General features: G+C 37.1%; 2 protein-coding genes across 3 annotated transcripts; one reads left to right on the plus strand and one right to left on the minus strand.

The window, feature by feature from the left end:
- Window positions 1–1749: 1749 nt before the first annotated feature.
- On the minus strand, window positions 1750–8081 carry LOC140860114 (NADH dehydrogenase [ubiquinone] iron-sulfur protein 1, mitochondrial). Of its 2 annotated transcripts, none has more exons than XM_073262928.1 (5): window positions 7523–8081; window positions 6219–6465; window positions 5118–5412; window positions 4002–4376; window positions 1750–2933 (listed from the first exon to the last, which is right to left on the minus strand). In XM_073262928.1, the coding sequence occupies exons 1-5, from the start codon at window positions 7929–7931 to the stop codon at window positions 2034–2036; spliced, it is 2226 nt and encodes a 741-aa protein (XP_073119029.1). In that variant the 5' UTR covers window positions 7932–8081; the 3' UTR covers window positions 1750–2033. The 2 variants fall into 2 exon arrangements, with proteins under 2 accessions (XP_073119029.1, XP_073119030.1); XM_073262929.1 differs by lacking the exon at window positions 7523–8081 and adding an exon at window positions 7276–7487.
- An 814-nt stretch (window positions 8082–8895) lies between these two features.
- Window positions 8896–13484, plus strand: LOC140863977 (WAT1-related protein At3g02690, chloroplastic). The gene is made up of 7 exons (XM_073267800.1): window positions 8896–9618; window positions 9707–9754; window positions 10881–11003; window positions 11549–11698; window positions 12311–12479; window positions 12558–12618; window positions 12860–13484. Exons 1-7 carry the CDS (start codon window positions 9010–9012, stop codon window positions 12966–12968), a joined length of 1269 nt encoding a protein of 422 aa, XP_073123901.1. The 5' UTR covers window positions 8896–9009; the 3' UTR covers window positions 12969–13484.
- Window positions 13485–13548: the final 64 nt, after the last annotated feature.

Here is a 13548-nt window from a genome sequence, read left to right on the forward strand (position 1 = left end):
TGCATAGTTAAGTATAGAGTCTACGCAAAATTCTAGTCTATTTCCATATTTCTTTTAAGATTTAGAATTTTATTTTCCTTCATAAATTTTCTCTCTTATTTTCGTTTCTAGTTTTTCAGAACTGTTGCTTCTTAATTCTGCCGAGGATTGTAATAGTTCGTGCAGTGTAAAAGAGAGTGTAATTTTTTTTTTTACATAATTTTCATTATCTCAAATAATAGATAAAATAATCTATGAATTTAATAATTTTAAGACTAAATATATATTTACACTATATAATAAAATACAACCACTTATCGTTGAAACCTAAACGACAATTACAATTATATCTGTATCTATAAATATAATCTATAACTATACTAAGTTATTGTTTGGTTTGATGTATTATTAATCTATGTATAACTTATCTCAATCAACTTCGCCTTATTCTCGTCACATTATTTATCTATTTATTAATTAATAATTTTACATCAATTAAATCAAATAAATTATAATCTATCAATCAAATCAAATAATGTATTAACCATTTTTTCTTATTTATTTTTAATTTACATTATATTACTTATCTATGGATTACTTATCCTATCACTCAAACTAAACGGTGCCTAAATATTTTAAATTACTAAATATTATTTTATACATAAAAATTAATTAACACAAAAAATCTTAGTGTCATTAGCACGCGAAACTTTTGATATGTAATATTTGGTTTAGCATTTCTCCACGATATAACATATTAGTGTCGTCGCACGCGAAACTTTTGATATGTAATATTTCGTTTAGCATTCCTCCACAGTATAAAACATTAGTATCCTTCGCACGCGATACATGTACAAAATTCCATTTTTTTTTTTTTTTGGTTAGGATCGATTGGCTAGTTTAGAGGGGAGTGATTCACGATTGATGCAAGATTTTCGTGACTTTCAGGTGTGTTACTGACTGAGACTATCTTTCTTGACATTGACTGATCAGTTGAACTACAAGGAATAATAACAAGTGAGGAAACCATCTAACTAGATATAGTCAATAAACTAAATGGCAGTTAGCAGAATATAAATGACACAAGATGATTGTTATGGAAGTTCGAATGTAAATCCGTTGGTGTATTTTTTTTGTTGTTTCCATGAAGATTCCACTAAAAGATTTGATTTATACCCATCCTACAAAATCAACACAGTTAAGAGCACAATTTCAATCAAAACTATGCTTTATTATTGACTACAAGCCAAAAATAAGAACTCGACCATGATTTTGATTATACAAGACAATAATCGTTCCAGACTTCAAGTGTACACTTAACCAATAGACCTATTATCAAAGGAACGATTAAGAAAAGAAATAGAGCAATCATGCTTCTAATGAGTGGCACGCTGATCTCTTAAACGGGAAGTTCTATGCCACCCCAAAGGACACTGCCCTGGGATGGCGTGGAACTTTCCGTTTAGGGAAATTCTATGTCACCCCAAGGGCACAACCCTAAGGGTGGCGTGGCAAAGCATGATTGGTTAAAATCAATAGGGTCCACGTCACGCCACCCTCAGGACAATGCCTTGGGGTGGCACGATTAGATATCTTTAATCAGGTTCTCCCCTTACTTACTATGCTCTGATCATGAAATCACGCCATTTACCATGCAACCTTTTCTCCCCATATATTAGGAGATTGACATATGACACCATATGCTCGAAGGGGTTAAAAAAACAAAAGAAAATGGGAAAGTGATTTTTTTTTTTCTAAGGGTAAAAAAAGTCTTGAACCGATTGATATTTATAAACAAAACACAGTTGCAGCTGTTTGAACTCAAAACAGCCCAAGTACTTGCTGGGATTTAAGTTCACCAAACGAAAGTTATACACCACCACAGGCTCAAGTCATCTTCTTGCCATTTATGAATGAATACATATCAATGGCATCACAGGAAAAAAACAAAAGTTACAAATTTCCATTCCCCTGTTCTTGGTCCTGAATGAATACTAAAATCTTACCCAAAGAGAAGTATCGGGGCGCTTTATTAACCGTTTTGGAATAATTTATCACTTCCGCAACAGCGCGCTGCATTGTGCCATGATCTTTGATGCCCTGGAAATTGAATCCGTCATATAGAAATTCTCGACCGACGTTTCAAATGGGGCCTTATCCATCTTCTGCTTCGTTTCAGGTCTCAAGGAAGAAGTCGAATATGTTGCAGCCACTCTCTCATCAACTTGCAAGAGGTTCGGTGCCACAGTTCCTATTCGGGTCCTAATAGCACCGAGTGTATCATAATGTAACCGAGCACCTGCCACCTCGGATAATGCTCGAATAATTTTCCAATCGTCCCTGGAATCACCAACCGTAGGGACTGCAGGCACAGTTGTTTGAGCACACCCTTCTGTGTTAGCATATGTCCCTTCTTTCTCACTGAAAGCCGTTGCTGGTAAAATTAAATTGGCCCGATACACACTCTTGTCGCCATGGTGACCTTGATAAACCACGAAGGCATCGGCAGGAAGTTTCTCCAAATTAGTATCATCCGCACCCATTAAGTAGAGAAACTTGGCAGATTCAATGCTTTTGTCGGATTCAGGGACAAGTCCGAGGTCTAGTGCGGCAGCTTGGGCGGCATTAAGCAGCAGCATATTAAGACCGTTCCATTCAGGAGTAACTGCATTTGACTTTTTTGCAATGGCATCAATAACAGATAAAATTGCGTCTTTATCTTTCCTATCAAAGATACCGGCTCCAACTATAATGGCTGGATTCTTAGCAGTTGATAGAATAGAAGAAAATGGATGGCGTCCCTCAGCAAGTTCAGTAAGAGTCTCGGGTCCTGTGCCAAGATGCTGGTGATCATAGTTGAACTCAGCTGGAGGGCCCACATAACCAACCTTAGCATTGGTTGCTCGCACAGTTTTCTGTATTCTGGCATTCACCATTGCGGCTTCGACCCTTGGCTGACAATTCAAAATCATTAGCATAGCATACTGATAAAATACCCGAACAATTACTCTGTTTTCATCCATGCTATAATAATTAGCCAAAAATTTCATTCACTTGCATAAAACCGTTGGTGCAAAAAACATCCACTCCATAAAAACTAGATTATTCTAGATGAATGCACATGCTAAAAGATCCACATTTACATAAAACAAAAAACGAAAATGAAGAGAAGTTTCGTGCAATTCTGAAAATTACAAGATGCAATGAACTGAAGTAAATGTGAACGCTTGATTCGAAGAAACCATTTTGTCGAAACAGTAGATAACGGATTGTGCAAACTTCTCAATCAACTCTAAACACAAAGCACAATTAGTTAAAACCTATTTTCAGCAATTTTCTAAAATTTGATATAAGCTAATAAATCGCAGTCCTAAAATTTCAACTTTTACTTTTGCTGCATCGTTGATCAACAAGTGAGTCCTTGAAAAATAGAATAGGCAAAATGGAAAGGACCAATGCATGATTAGTAACCAACCGCAACCTTTGGTTGTATTTGAATCGGAGGAATTACTTAAAGGAATGATTTGAAATCACTCCACGCTGAAATGGATTTCAAATCCATGACTATCGTACCAAAAATAACTAGTTGAGTATTTTAAATATATTTTGAAATGGATTTATCCAAATGAAGGAATAGATTTGTTATTATGGAATTGAAATTCTTAGCTTCAAATTCATTGATCCAAATACTAGTCTCAAGGAATTCAAATAACTAATAAAGATAAACTTAAAACCAAGCAACTATAGGTATTTTTCACTACAAATACTTCCGAAACTTTCAGCAAATCATTAATGGACAAGTCCCCCTGCAAGATAAAAATTAGACTTTTTTTTACCAATGCCAAGGTACTTATAGACGCTTGTTCAACAAAATAATATAAATTTTCCATGTGGATGAATTTTTTGTTTTGTTTTGTTTTTAAAAGAGCAAAAACCATGATTGAGCAAGTTGTACAAAAGACAAGATATCTTAATTTAAAGTTTCCAGAGCTAAACCATAAATAAATTATCACAATATTTACCTGTGTGCCAACTAAAAGAAAAACATCCGCTTTCTCCAACCCATTGATGCTAGTATTCATAATATATCCAGCTCGTAGGTCAGCATTTGGATTTGAGCCATTCCCTTCACACCAAATGTTATTTGATCCCATCTTGTTTAAGAAATCCTTTAGTGCCACCATGGATTCGGCATCAGACAGCTTACCAGCAACCCCAACAATTTCCTCAGGTTTAACTTGGTGAATAACTTCTGCAACCACAGCAAGCGCATCATGCCAGCTCACAACCTTAAACTGTCCATCTGCTCCACGAACCATGGGGTCACTCAGCCTTTGCCTCTTCAAACCATCATAAAAGAAGCGTGTCTTGTCCGAGATCCACTCCTCATTGATGTCCTACAAATACGCAGCCAGTAACTAACAAATTCAAGTTTCAGAACAAACAAATCCGTGAGTCTAACTTCTAAGACTGCAAAAATGGTCAATAAACTATTAAAAGGCATAACGCTGCAATGTAAAACCAAAATAAAGACTTATATGGCAAAACGTACGAGAATCAAACACCAGCAGAGACAACGTTTCGAATTTTGATATAATCAGTTGTATAGCATAAGCTTTTTAGATGTCTATACGTCCCACCAAGGCTGTCCATATCCACCAAAAGCACAATTTCGTATACAATTCAGAGAAAATTGAGCAATTAAACAAAGGTAATTGTTGCATCCGGCGAGAAATGTCATCTCAATAATATTAAGAACAATATACTATTCAAATTCAATGTAATCAATGTGCTATTTAAATTTAATAATTAGATAAAGTAATTGCAGAAAGAAAGTCATAGAACCCACTGAATTTGTGTTAAAAACGATTAAATACAGCTAAGCATGATTATCACGAGGCTCTTAACCAAGCGGGTTGTAATTAATTAACGGTTTTGATAAGCTAATAAATTGAAACCAGAATCTATGCTATGCTTCTTATAAGGTTAAGCAGCTTTGTTGCTGAAAAGAAAACGAAGAAAGAAAGTTCAATAAAGCCGACAAGAATTCATCTATATACAGGTGCTGCATAACAAAAAATCTCGTAAAGATTACGGGTAAGATTCAACCATAATATGGCACATAAAGCACAAAATACCTCATTCAATCGGGGCAGAATGCGCATAACCTCAGGACCTCTACTATCAATACGAATATTTGAACCAACTGCATCTGAGACATCAATGCTCTCTGTTCCTTTCAGCTCCCAATTACGAGCTTTAAAGGCGAAAGGTTTTGAGGTCAGGGCTCCTACAGGACAAATATCAATCACGTTCCCAGACAGCTCACTTGTCATTAGCTTCTCAACGTAAGTTCCAATCTCTTCACCACTACCGCGACCCAGCATTCCAAGATCTTGAACACCAGCCACTTCTGTTGCAAACCTTACACACCTATTTAATGAGCATATCCACTCGTAATAAGCTTGCATGTCATCAATACTAATCGCAAATATTCACAAAGAACTAACGCATATACGCGAAGAGAAGAAAAATATGAGGAAATTTAAAAAGGCCAGTATCTGTTCAGCCAAACCTATTTTTAGATAACCCTAAACTTGATGAGCTTTCAAAAATACGAAGTAAAAAGAACAACTTAATGTCATTTGGTTGGACTGGGGGCGAAAATTTCTCCACTCTCAAAAATTCAACCACAATTTGGAAACCAATCTTTAAGAATTGCTTCTTTTTTTCCGCCAATCTTTGCAATTAATTTATCAATTTCAATTTCAAACCAACTACACAAAAATGATTATTGCCAAATCAAATTCTCACCAATTCAACCAACCATTACGCGGTTTCACATTTTCAAACCATTGGATGAAAAAAAATGTCTTCACATACATGTCAAATCAATATTAACATTAAAAATTCTTCCCCATATAGGTTCTCAAAATTATCTAAAATGCGAAAGTAATTCCAAAATGTCGTGTTAAAGGTATGGGTGACAGATTAAAAAAAAACAAGATTCTGATTTCCATAGCCATTTTTTTTTCAAAAAAGATATATAATGAACCATTACATGAGTGGGAGAGTTAGGAAAAACAGTATCAAGGCATACCTTTGAATCTTTGGCCTAGTTCAACGAGTTCTAATTATACACAGAGAAGAGAAGAAAGAACCATGATTGCATGTGTATCTCCAAATGAAGACATAAGACCTCAAATGAAAAATAGAGCACAAGAAATAGAGATTCACACCTTGTGCATTGGATACATCGAGTCATGACTGTCTTAACCAGCGGACCTAGGTTCTTATCTACTACAGATCTCTTTGTTTCTGTAAAACGGCCTCGATCAGCACCAAAAGCCATAGACTGATCCTGAAGATCACACTCTCCACCCTGATCACAAATTGGACAGTCTAGTGGATGGTTCATCAACAGAAACTCCATCACCCCTTCCCTTGCCTTTTTCGCAATAGGTGTATCAGTTTTAATTTTCATTCCTGTTAACAGATTTTGGATAAAGGGCATAGAAAAAGTAAGATTGAAAAGCAACCTTATGCATAAGGAAAATTCAACAATGCATCACAGGGAAGAACAAAAAATAAAACAAGAAAAGCCCAAATCAAAACCTGTTTGCTTGTTTTACAGAACTGCAGAGGGATTATTAAATGTATCAGACAAATATTAATACAAATAATATCAAAGAAAAAACAAAACAAACTTGTGACAACCACTAATTTTTCAGGCAATGTCAAGTTCGGTCACAACACAGATGAAATCAATAATCAAACTCACTGTAGGTAAAATAGGCCTACAATTACAAACTACCCTAAACTCATCCAGAATACTACAGGATATAATTTATGCACTACGAGAGTTGACATTTTAGAGGGCTGTGGATGGAGCAGTTGTTACTGGTGAACTTAGTATCACCTTACTAATATACACGGATGTTTGGTTATAGTGGAGCTTATTGAATCAATACCAGGTCGAAACTAATCCGATAGGGAAAGAACTTATACAGATCGAATAAAAAGAAGGCGAACAGGGGTGGGCAACCTGACACAGATCAAACAACTTCTGATTCAACATGGAGCAGGTTCAGACTTCAGCAAACCTAAATAGATAAGTAAGGCAGCAGTAACTAACCTTTAATACTAAACGCAGCTTAAATTAAGAAGATGAAGCTAACCCAAGTATTTTATGAAAGAAAAAGTTATTATAAAAAGTAGAAAGTGGGAGTAAAATCATTAAGCAGCCAGAAATTATGCCATAATTAAGCCACAACGACTACAAACCGAACACATTACCACATTTTGCATCCAAAACTAAGAATGAATCAATTCAACCGTGATTCAGGCCGATCGCATCACATTCTAAACTCAAGAAATCTATCGAGCCGGTATGGTTCACGTTCAACAGCAAACTTTTAAACAAACAGAAAACCCCAGCACCACATTTAGCTTGCATCATCTATTTCCAGTAACACACTTGAAATATTTTTACTGAGAATTTCAAGAAGCCACGAAATTTTGATCGGATAGCAAATCACAGTACCGGGAAGAGCAGGCATGGCACACGAAGCCACTGGCTTGGGCGACTTCTCGACCTCGACAAGGCACATACGACAATTTCCGGCGATGGAAAGCCGATTGTGGTAGCAAAACCTCGGTATGTCAACCCCGGCGACCTCGCAGGCCTGCAGCACCGTCATTCCCTTTGGAATCTTGACCGGGTACCCATCGACAAACACCTCAATTGCGTCATCCGGATTGGAAAGGTGGACTCGGGCGCCACCAACCGGAGTTCTAGGTGGGAGATCTGGTTCGGCGGGAGCTGCGGCGGCTGCGGAAGCTTCGGAGTTGTGGCGGTCTGGTGTGGAGACGATGGTGCGAAGGATATAGGGTTTGGACGTGTATCGGGTCGATCGGAGGAGGGCTCGAGAAGCGAGTTGAGCCAGCCCCATTGATATCTTCTCACAGAAGCTTCGGGTGTGGCGTTGTGTCGGCGGCGGAGGCCGTTGGCAACCTACGGTGGAGGGGGAAGATGGGTGACTTCGGTTATAGTTGTACTGTGGATTCCACGAGGCTTCTGTATTTTCGTCGCCTCTAATTAATTTTAATTTTAATATAGATCATGTTAAAATTTTAAGTATAATTGCTATAATTTTTTTATTTTTTCACTTTTATTTTTTTATAGGATTATAATTTTTTGATGTAAATAAGGAAATCATCTTTGATCGACATTGCATTGATGTTCATTTGTTTGTAAAAACGAGTTAAGCATATGGGTTCAAATTTAGCTTGGAAACTCGTACTTATACAAATAAATCTCTAATACAAAAAAAATTAATTTTGAAATAAAATTACTTGAGAAAATTCATAAGATGTCAAAATTGGCTAATTTAGGGGTGTTCATTTGCTTCGAACCAAAATTTTGGTTAATCGAACTCATATTTATCTGAAATTTGAAACCGAAAGCAAACCAAATTTTACAATTCCATTAAAAATCAAACTTTATTTTTGATTTTTCGATTTGATTTTCGGTTTAATCGAATTTTCACTTTTTAAACTTTTTATTTATTTATATTTATTATAAATAAAAATAATTAAATTTAAAAATATATAAATGATTTTTTAAAATAAAATCGAAAAAATAAGTTTTCGATTCAATTTGGTTAACCGCAAAAAAAAACAAATCAACCCAAACGAAAATCCAAAAAATTAAAAACCAAAATTCAAAACGAATTTTCGGGTGATTAACCAATCCATCAGCATCCCTCCGACGAAAAACTTCTTGATTGCCTTTGAATAATAATAATAATAATAATAATAATAATAATAATAATAACTTCTTCTTGATTATGAGGAAAAAGAAAAAAAAAATAGTAGAACATCAACCAAAATGTGGAAACTAGAACACTCGAGGACCATAGAATATAAAAATACTCAATCTTGACTGAAGCAGAGCTGCTCTCCTCGTACAAGTTCGCAACTTTCCCCTGCTTCGTACGGCGCCAGACGATCGAATTCCGAGGAGGAAGGATGATGGAATGGAGTTGGTGTTCCTGCACTTCTTCTCCCACCACTTCTTGCGCAATTAGTACAATTCCCACCTTCGCTTTCCCCGTTATTCTCACTTCTGCACCTTCAACTCGGAATACTTTCAGGAAATTGCGCTCCCATTCTTCCCAGTTTCTCAGACACCCTTCAACCGAACCCGTTTGCCCGCGTTTCAGAGTCAGGAATAAGGTGACAGAATCAGAACTTGAGATTAATCCATCCAAATCTTCCGAAGTTGATTGTATAGGCACTGGATTGGACGTTGAGTGTGTTATCAGTCCTACGGACGATTTGCCGGGAGGTGGGAAGGAGGAGTTGGTGGGGCCGACGTCTTCTTTATTCGAAGTGGTGCGGGCGGCATGGGAATTTGGGCTTCTGATATCACCCTTCTTCTTCTGGGGCACGGCCATGGTGGCGATGAAAGAAGTTCTGCCCAAGACTGGGCCTTTCTTCGTGTCGGCTTTCCGCCTGATTCCGTCCGGCTTCTTGTTGATCGCCTTTGCGGCTTTTCGTGGACGGGGTTTTCCTTCTGGGTTCAGAGCTTGGCTCTCTATCTCAGCATTTGCTCTCGTTGATGCTTCCTGTTTTCAGGTCCTCTTTTGGAATTTGAATCTTATTGTTTTCTTGAAAGTGCGTAATGCGTCCTTTATTTCTTGCTACTTTCACTGATGGTGAACAGGGTTTTCTTGCTGAAGGATTGGAGAGGACAACAGCTGGTTTGGGTAGTGTGAGTTTGCTAAACTCGTCCTACTTATGTAAAATCATCTTCATACTCACGAGTAATCATTTCTTGAATTCAATCAGGACCCTTGAAAATGAAATGAGATTAGTTTAGTTCGTATTAATATTTTTTTTAATATTCTTATCAACACCCAAATGCTTGGTCTTTCTTTATGCAGCTGTACTTTACTGTCTCAAGTTATCTATTGTCATGAGAGGGTGGATCTTTGGGCTACTTACTGAAATTATTTAGTTATGAAAAGAACCAGTGAACTACCATCAGTCATTACAGATTTAGATTCAGGGGAATGACGAAAAAGGGTTGTGATTAGCATTATATGATGCGGGTTTAGTGTATGGAGAGACAATTTAAATTGGTTTCTATGAGGGAGTGTGAAGCAAAGCATTTTGATACCCTTGAGATGATTTTTTAGGTCCTGAGTTTAGAGACATGAGATTTGAGAATTGATTATATAAACAACTTGTAACCTCAATACCAGTTTCCAATACACTAACATATTAGACAAATGAGAGACAAATTGAGAAGGGATGCAACTATCATGACAAAATTTTGAAACCTTTTGTCCAGGTACTATTAAGGTCTTAATTAGAAGAAATGAAAGAAAGGATTAACCATGCATAACATCAATTGGCTGTGTGCACGAGGGTGACGGTAATGTGGAAGAACAAATTAGGGCCTACTTGCTGGTTTTGATTCAGGGTGTGTTATTACAGCTTACTTTGCATATATTTTTTCTTCGCCTGTTGGGTTGAAGGAAAATAAGTAGGCAATGGGGTAAAAAAACATGTGACCTGTGATGATTTTGTGATTCTCATAGTTAAGATCATGGTTGTATAAGTATTCCATACTGTTGTTTGTGGATACACGAGAATCTATGCAGTTGGCGTATTTCCCTATTTGAGTTCCTATTCAATAATTTTGGTGTTTATCTTAAAAATTGTGAATGGACCAAATAAATTTCAACTTTCACTACTTTGGTTGTGCAATTACTTCATTGTACTTCACATTTTGTTTGTTTATAGTGCTTGGGAACTTTGTTCCATTGGTTACTGAACAAAAGTTGAGACATGTGAACCAAAGTGTGATCCAGATTTTCAACATTATGCTGCAGGTGATAATTGATTCTCAACCTCTTACTGTAGCTATCCTTGCATCCGTATTATTTGGTGAGTCGATGGGGCCTGTTGGAGCTGTTGGACTTGTGCTAGGTGTTGTTGGGCTTTTACTTCTTGAGGTAGTAAAGTTGATAGCTTTTAAGTACCGGATTTTCCTACACAAAAAAGATAAAGAAAAAACTTCTAGATTTTTACTATTTTTGACTCAGTTTTGTTTGGTGCAACTGAACCTGGAGTTTATCGGTGCACTCTGATATCTTGTCATATTGGAATGAAACTTTGGTGAATGAATTCTTTGTGGCCTGTATTAAATGTCTCCAATCTCCATTATTTTTCTTTTTCATTGTCAGCAAAATCTGTTAGGCTTTTCAGTACTCGAGTTTCATTGCCGCAAAACCCGAGTAATAATACTGTTCTAGTCATTTCTTGATTTCTTCTAAACGAACTCGGGCATTTCACGTGTCCAATTTATGTGTTCTTTAGATAATGTAATTTGCCTCTCGACGTTACCTGAATGTGTGCTCAAAATAAACATTTGGGTCTTATAATTCACTTGGCAACCTTAATTTTTCCGACCTTTCTGGAAGCTCCTCTGAAATATCAAACTACTTGCATTATTAGAATTGCTGGTGTTTTGATCTACAGATTCTGTCGGACTGTACAGGTGCCTGCTATTTCTTTTGACAACAGTAACTTTTCTTTGTGGGGAAGCGGAGAGTGGTGGATGCTTCTTGCTGCGCAAAGTATGGCTATTGGTACTGTCATGGTTCGCTGGGTCTCCAAATACTCCGATCCTATTATGGCTACTGGATGGGTAAGATAGTTTCAACGAGTCTGAATACACCAAACAGTTTTCAGTAAAGTATTAGGAAGAGGGAGAGATGTACACGTAGTCAAGTATCAGTTCTTGAGTTATTTTTTCGCGTGCATCAATCAGCCTTTTATCATATAACTGCAGGTTTGGTGCACTCACGACACCTGAAGTAAATTTACATCATAAGCTTATTGCAAACTAGCAGATTATGCATAACAGAGAGAAGGAAAGTGATTAAACAGGAGACAGACTAGAGTAGGTGAAAAAGAATGAGCACTTAGCTTGAGTTCTAATGAAAATGAACTCTTAGTACTAGTAGTTTCTTACCACTGGTGAAAATATCATCCATCATGGCAATTATTCTCTTTTGGAGGGGAGTTTGCACTAGGATCGATTGAAAATTCTTTAAGGCTGTGATTTTAGGGTCCTAAAACAGTGGAATTCAGCGTTTTATCGTCTGATCTTGAACCTCTCAATATGACATGTTAAAACTTTTTTGATTTATGGGATAGTTTCTCGTTGAACGTGATATATTCATCCGTTTTACTGTCTGTGGCATTCGTTGATCTCAAAGAATAGGCTGTGATATACTTGAGTAAAAACTCATTGCAGCATATGGTGATCGGTGGTCTCCCTCTTCTTGCAATTTCCATTATTAATCATGATCCTGTTTTTGGGAGTTATGACAAGCTTACAAACGGTGATCTTTTGGCACTGTTGTATACATCCATTTTTGGAAGTGCCATTAGCTATGGTGTGTACTTCTACAATGCTACAAGAGGTAAGCTTCATACTTCATACACTATACACAGTGTACAAAACTGCAGGAACTGACGGGTTGCTAAATTATGAACTTTAGGTAGTTTGACGAAGCTGAGCTCGCTCACCTTCTTGACTCCGATGTTTGCATCAGTTTTTGGGTAAGAGAATGGTCACCAGATACAAGCAAATTTAATTTAAACTAGAAAAAATTACGAAAAAAGTCATTTATGCATAATAGTTTTTTATCTTCTGTGCGCATCCGTGTATTGTATCCTGGTTTATATATTCTTTTAGGGTCTAGATCTTCAAAGCAGGCGGCCATTTACCATGTTTTGTCTGTCCTGATTATGTCTTTAGCTGGACCATTTGGTAACACACGAAACCCCCTCCCCATTGCAGTTTCCTATATCTCGATGAGACATTCACTCCAGTGCAACTAGTTGGAGCTTTGATAACAGTGGCAGCTATATATATGGTTAACTTCAAGACTGCCGGTGAAGCAGAATGACAGGCTATTCTTGGATGGCTCCCATCAAGTTAACCGAATTTACCTGTACCCGAAAAGCGAAAAGTTCAATGCAGTCTGAAGGCAATTGATTCACTATAACTAGATGTGTATGCATAATCAGGCAACACCTGTGTTCCACCGTAAAGGAGTTCAGACGAGAATTTAGAGGCTGGCGCTAGCTCTCGCATCATATAGACATAGTTATCAAATCTATACAAACTGGACCGCGACCAACATGGGTAGATAAAGATTGTGTAGTCTAACTTCGATGTATACCAAGGATGAACTTGAAAACTTACCCCAGTTATTGCAAGGGAAAAGCTAAACTGAGCTCTGCAAAAGATGAGATGACGAAAGTGTGTCTTGATAGGCAACCACAGCACACCAAGTGATCTTACTGGATCGCCCGGGCTGTAATTTATTCGAGCTACACGATTTTCCTTTAAGAGACCGTGTGTATATATATGCATATCTCAGAAAAATTACGCCTAAAATTTGAATTTTGGGTTGTCTTTTTGTTGTGTTGTCATCGCCTAAAAGATTAGCACTGCCCGATTGATGATCTCTTGAAACTCTTCTC

This window comes from Henckelia pumila, chromosome 4 (assembly GCF_033568475.1).
Source record: "Henckelia pumila isolate YLH828 chromosome 4, ASM3356847v2, whole genome shotgun sequence".
NCBI classification, from domain to species: domain Eukaryota; kingdom Viridiplantae; phylum Streptophyta; class Magnoliopsida; order Lamiales; family Gesneriaceae; genus Henckelia; species Henckelia pumila.

What these genes read in the sequence shown, in the direction of transcription:
- LOC140860114 (XM_073262928.1), bottom strand. Translation starts at nt 7,931, where the DNA reads ATGGGGCTGGCTCAACTCGCTTCTCGAGCCCTCCTCCGATCGACCCGA. An exon ending in CGATGTATCCAATGCACAAG is followed by an intron (nt 5,413 to 6,218) that starts GTGTGAATCTCT and finishes CTCATTAAATAG; the next exon opens with GTGTGTAAGGTTTGCAACAG. An exon ending in TTCTGCCCCGATTGAATGAG is followed by an intron (nt 4,377 to 5,117) that starts GTATTTTGTGCT and finishes GCGTATTTGTAG; the next exon opens with GACATCAATGAGGAGTGGAT.
- LOC140863977 (XM_073267800.1), top strand. Translation starts at nt 9,010, where the DNA reads ATGATGGAATGGAGTTGGTGTTCCTGCACTTCTTCTCCCACCACTTCT. An exon ending in CTATTATGGCTACTGGATGG is followed by an intron (nt 11,699 to 12,310) that starts GTAAGATAGTTT and finishes AACTCATTGCAG; the next exon opens with CATATGGTGATCGGTGGTCT. An exon ending in CTTCTACAATGCTACAAGAG is followed by an intron (nt 12,480 to 12,557) that starts GTAAGCTTCATA and finishes TATGAACTTTAG; the next exon opens with GTAGTTTGACGAAGCTGAGC.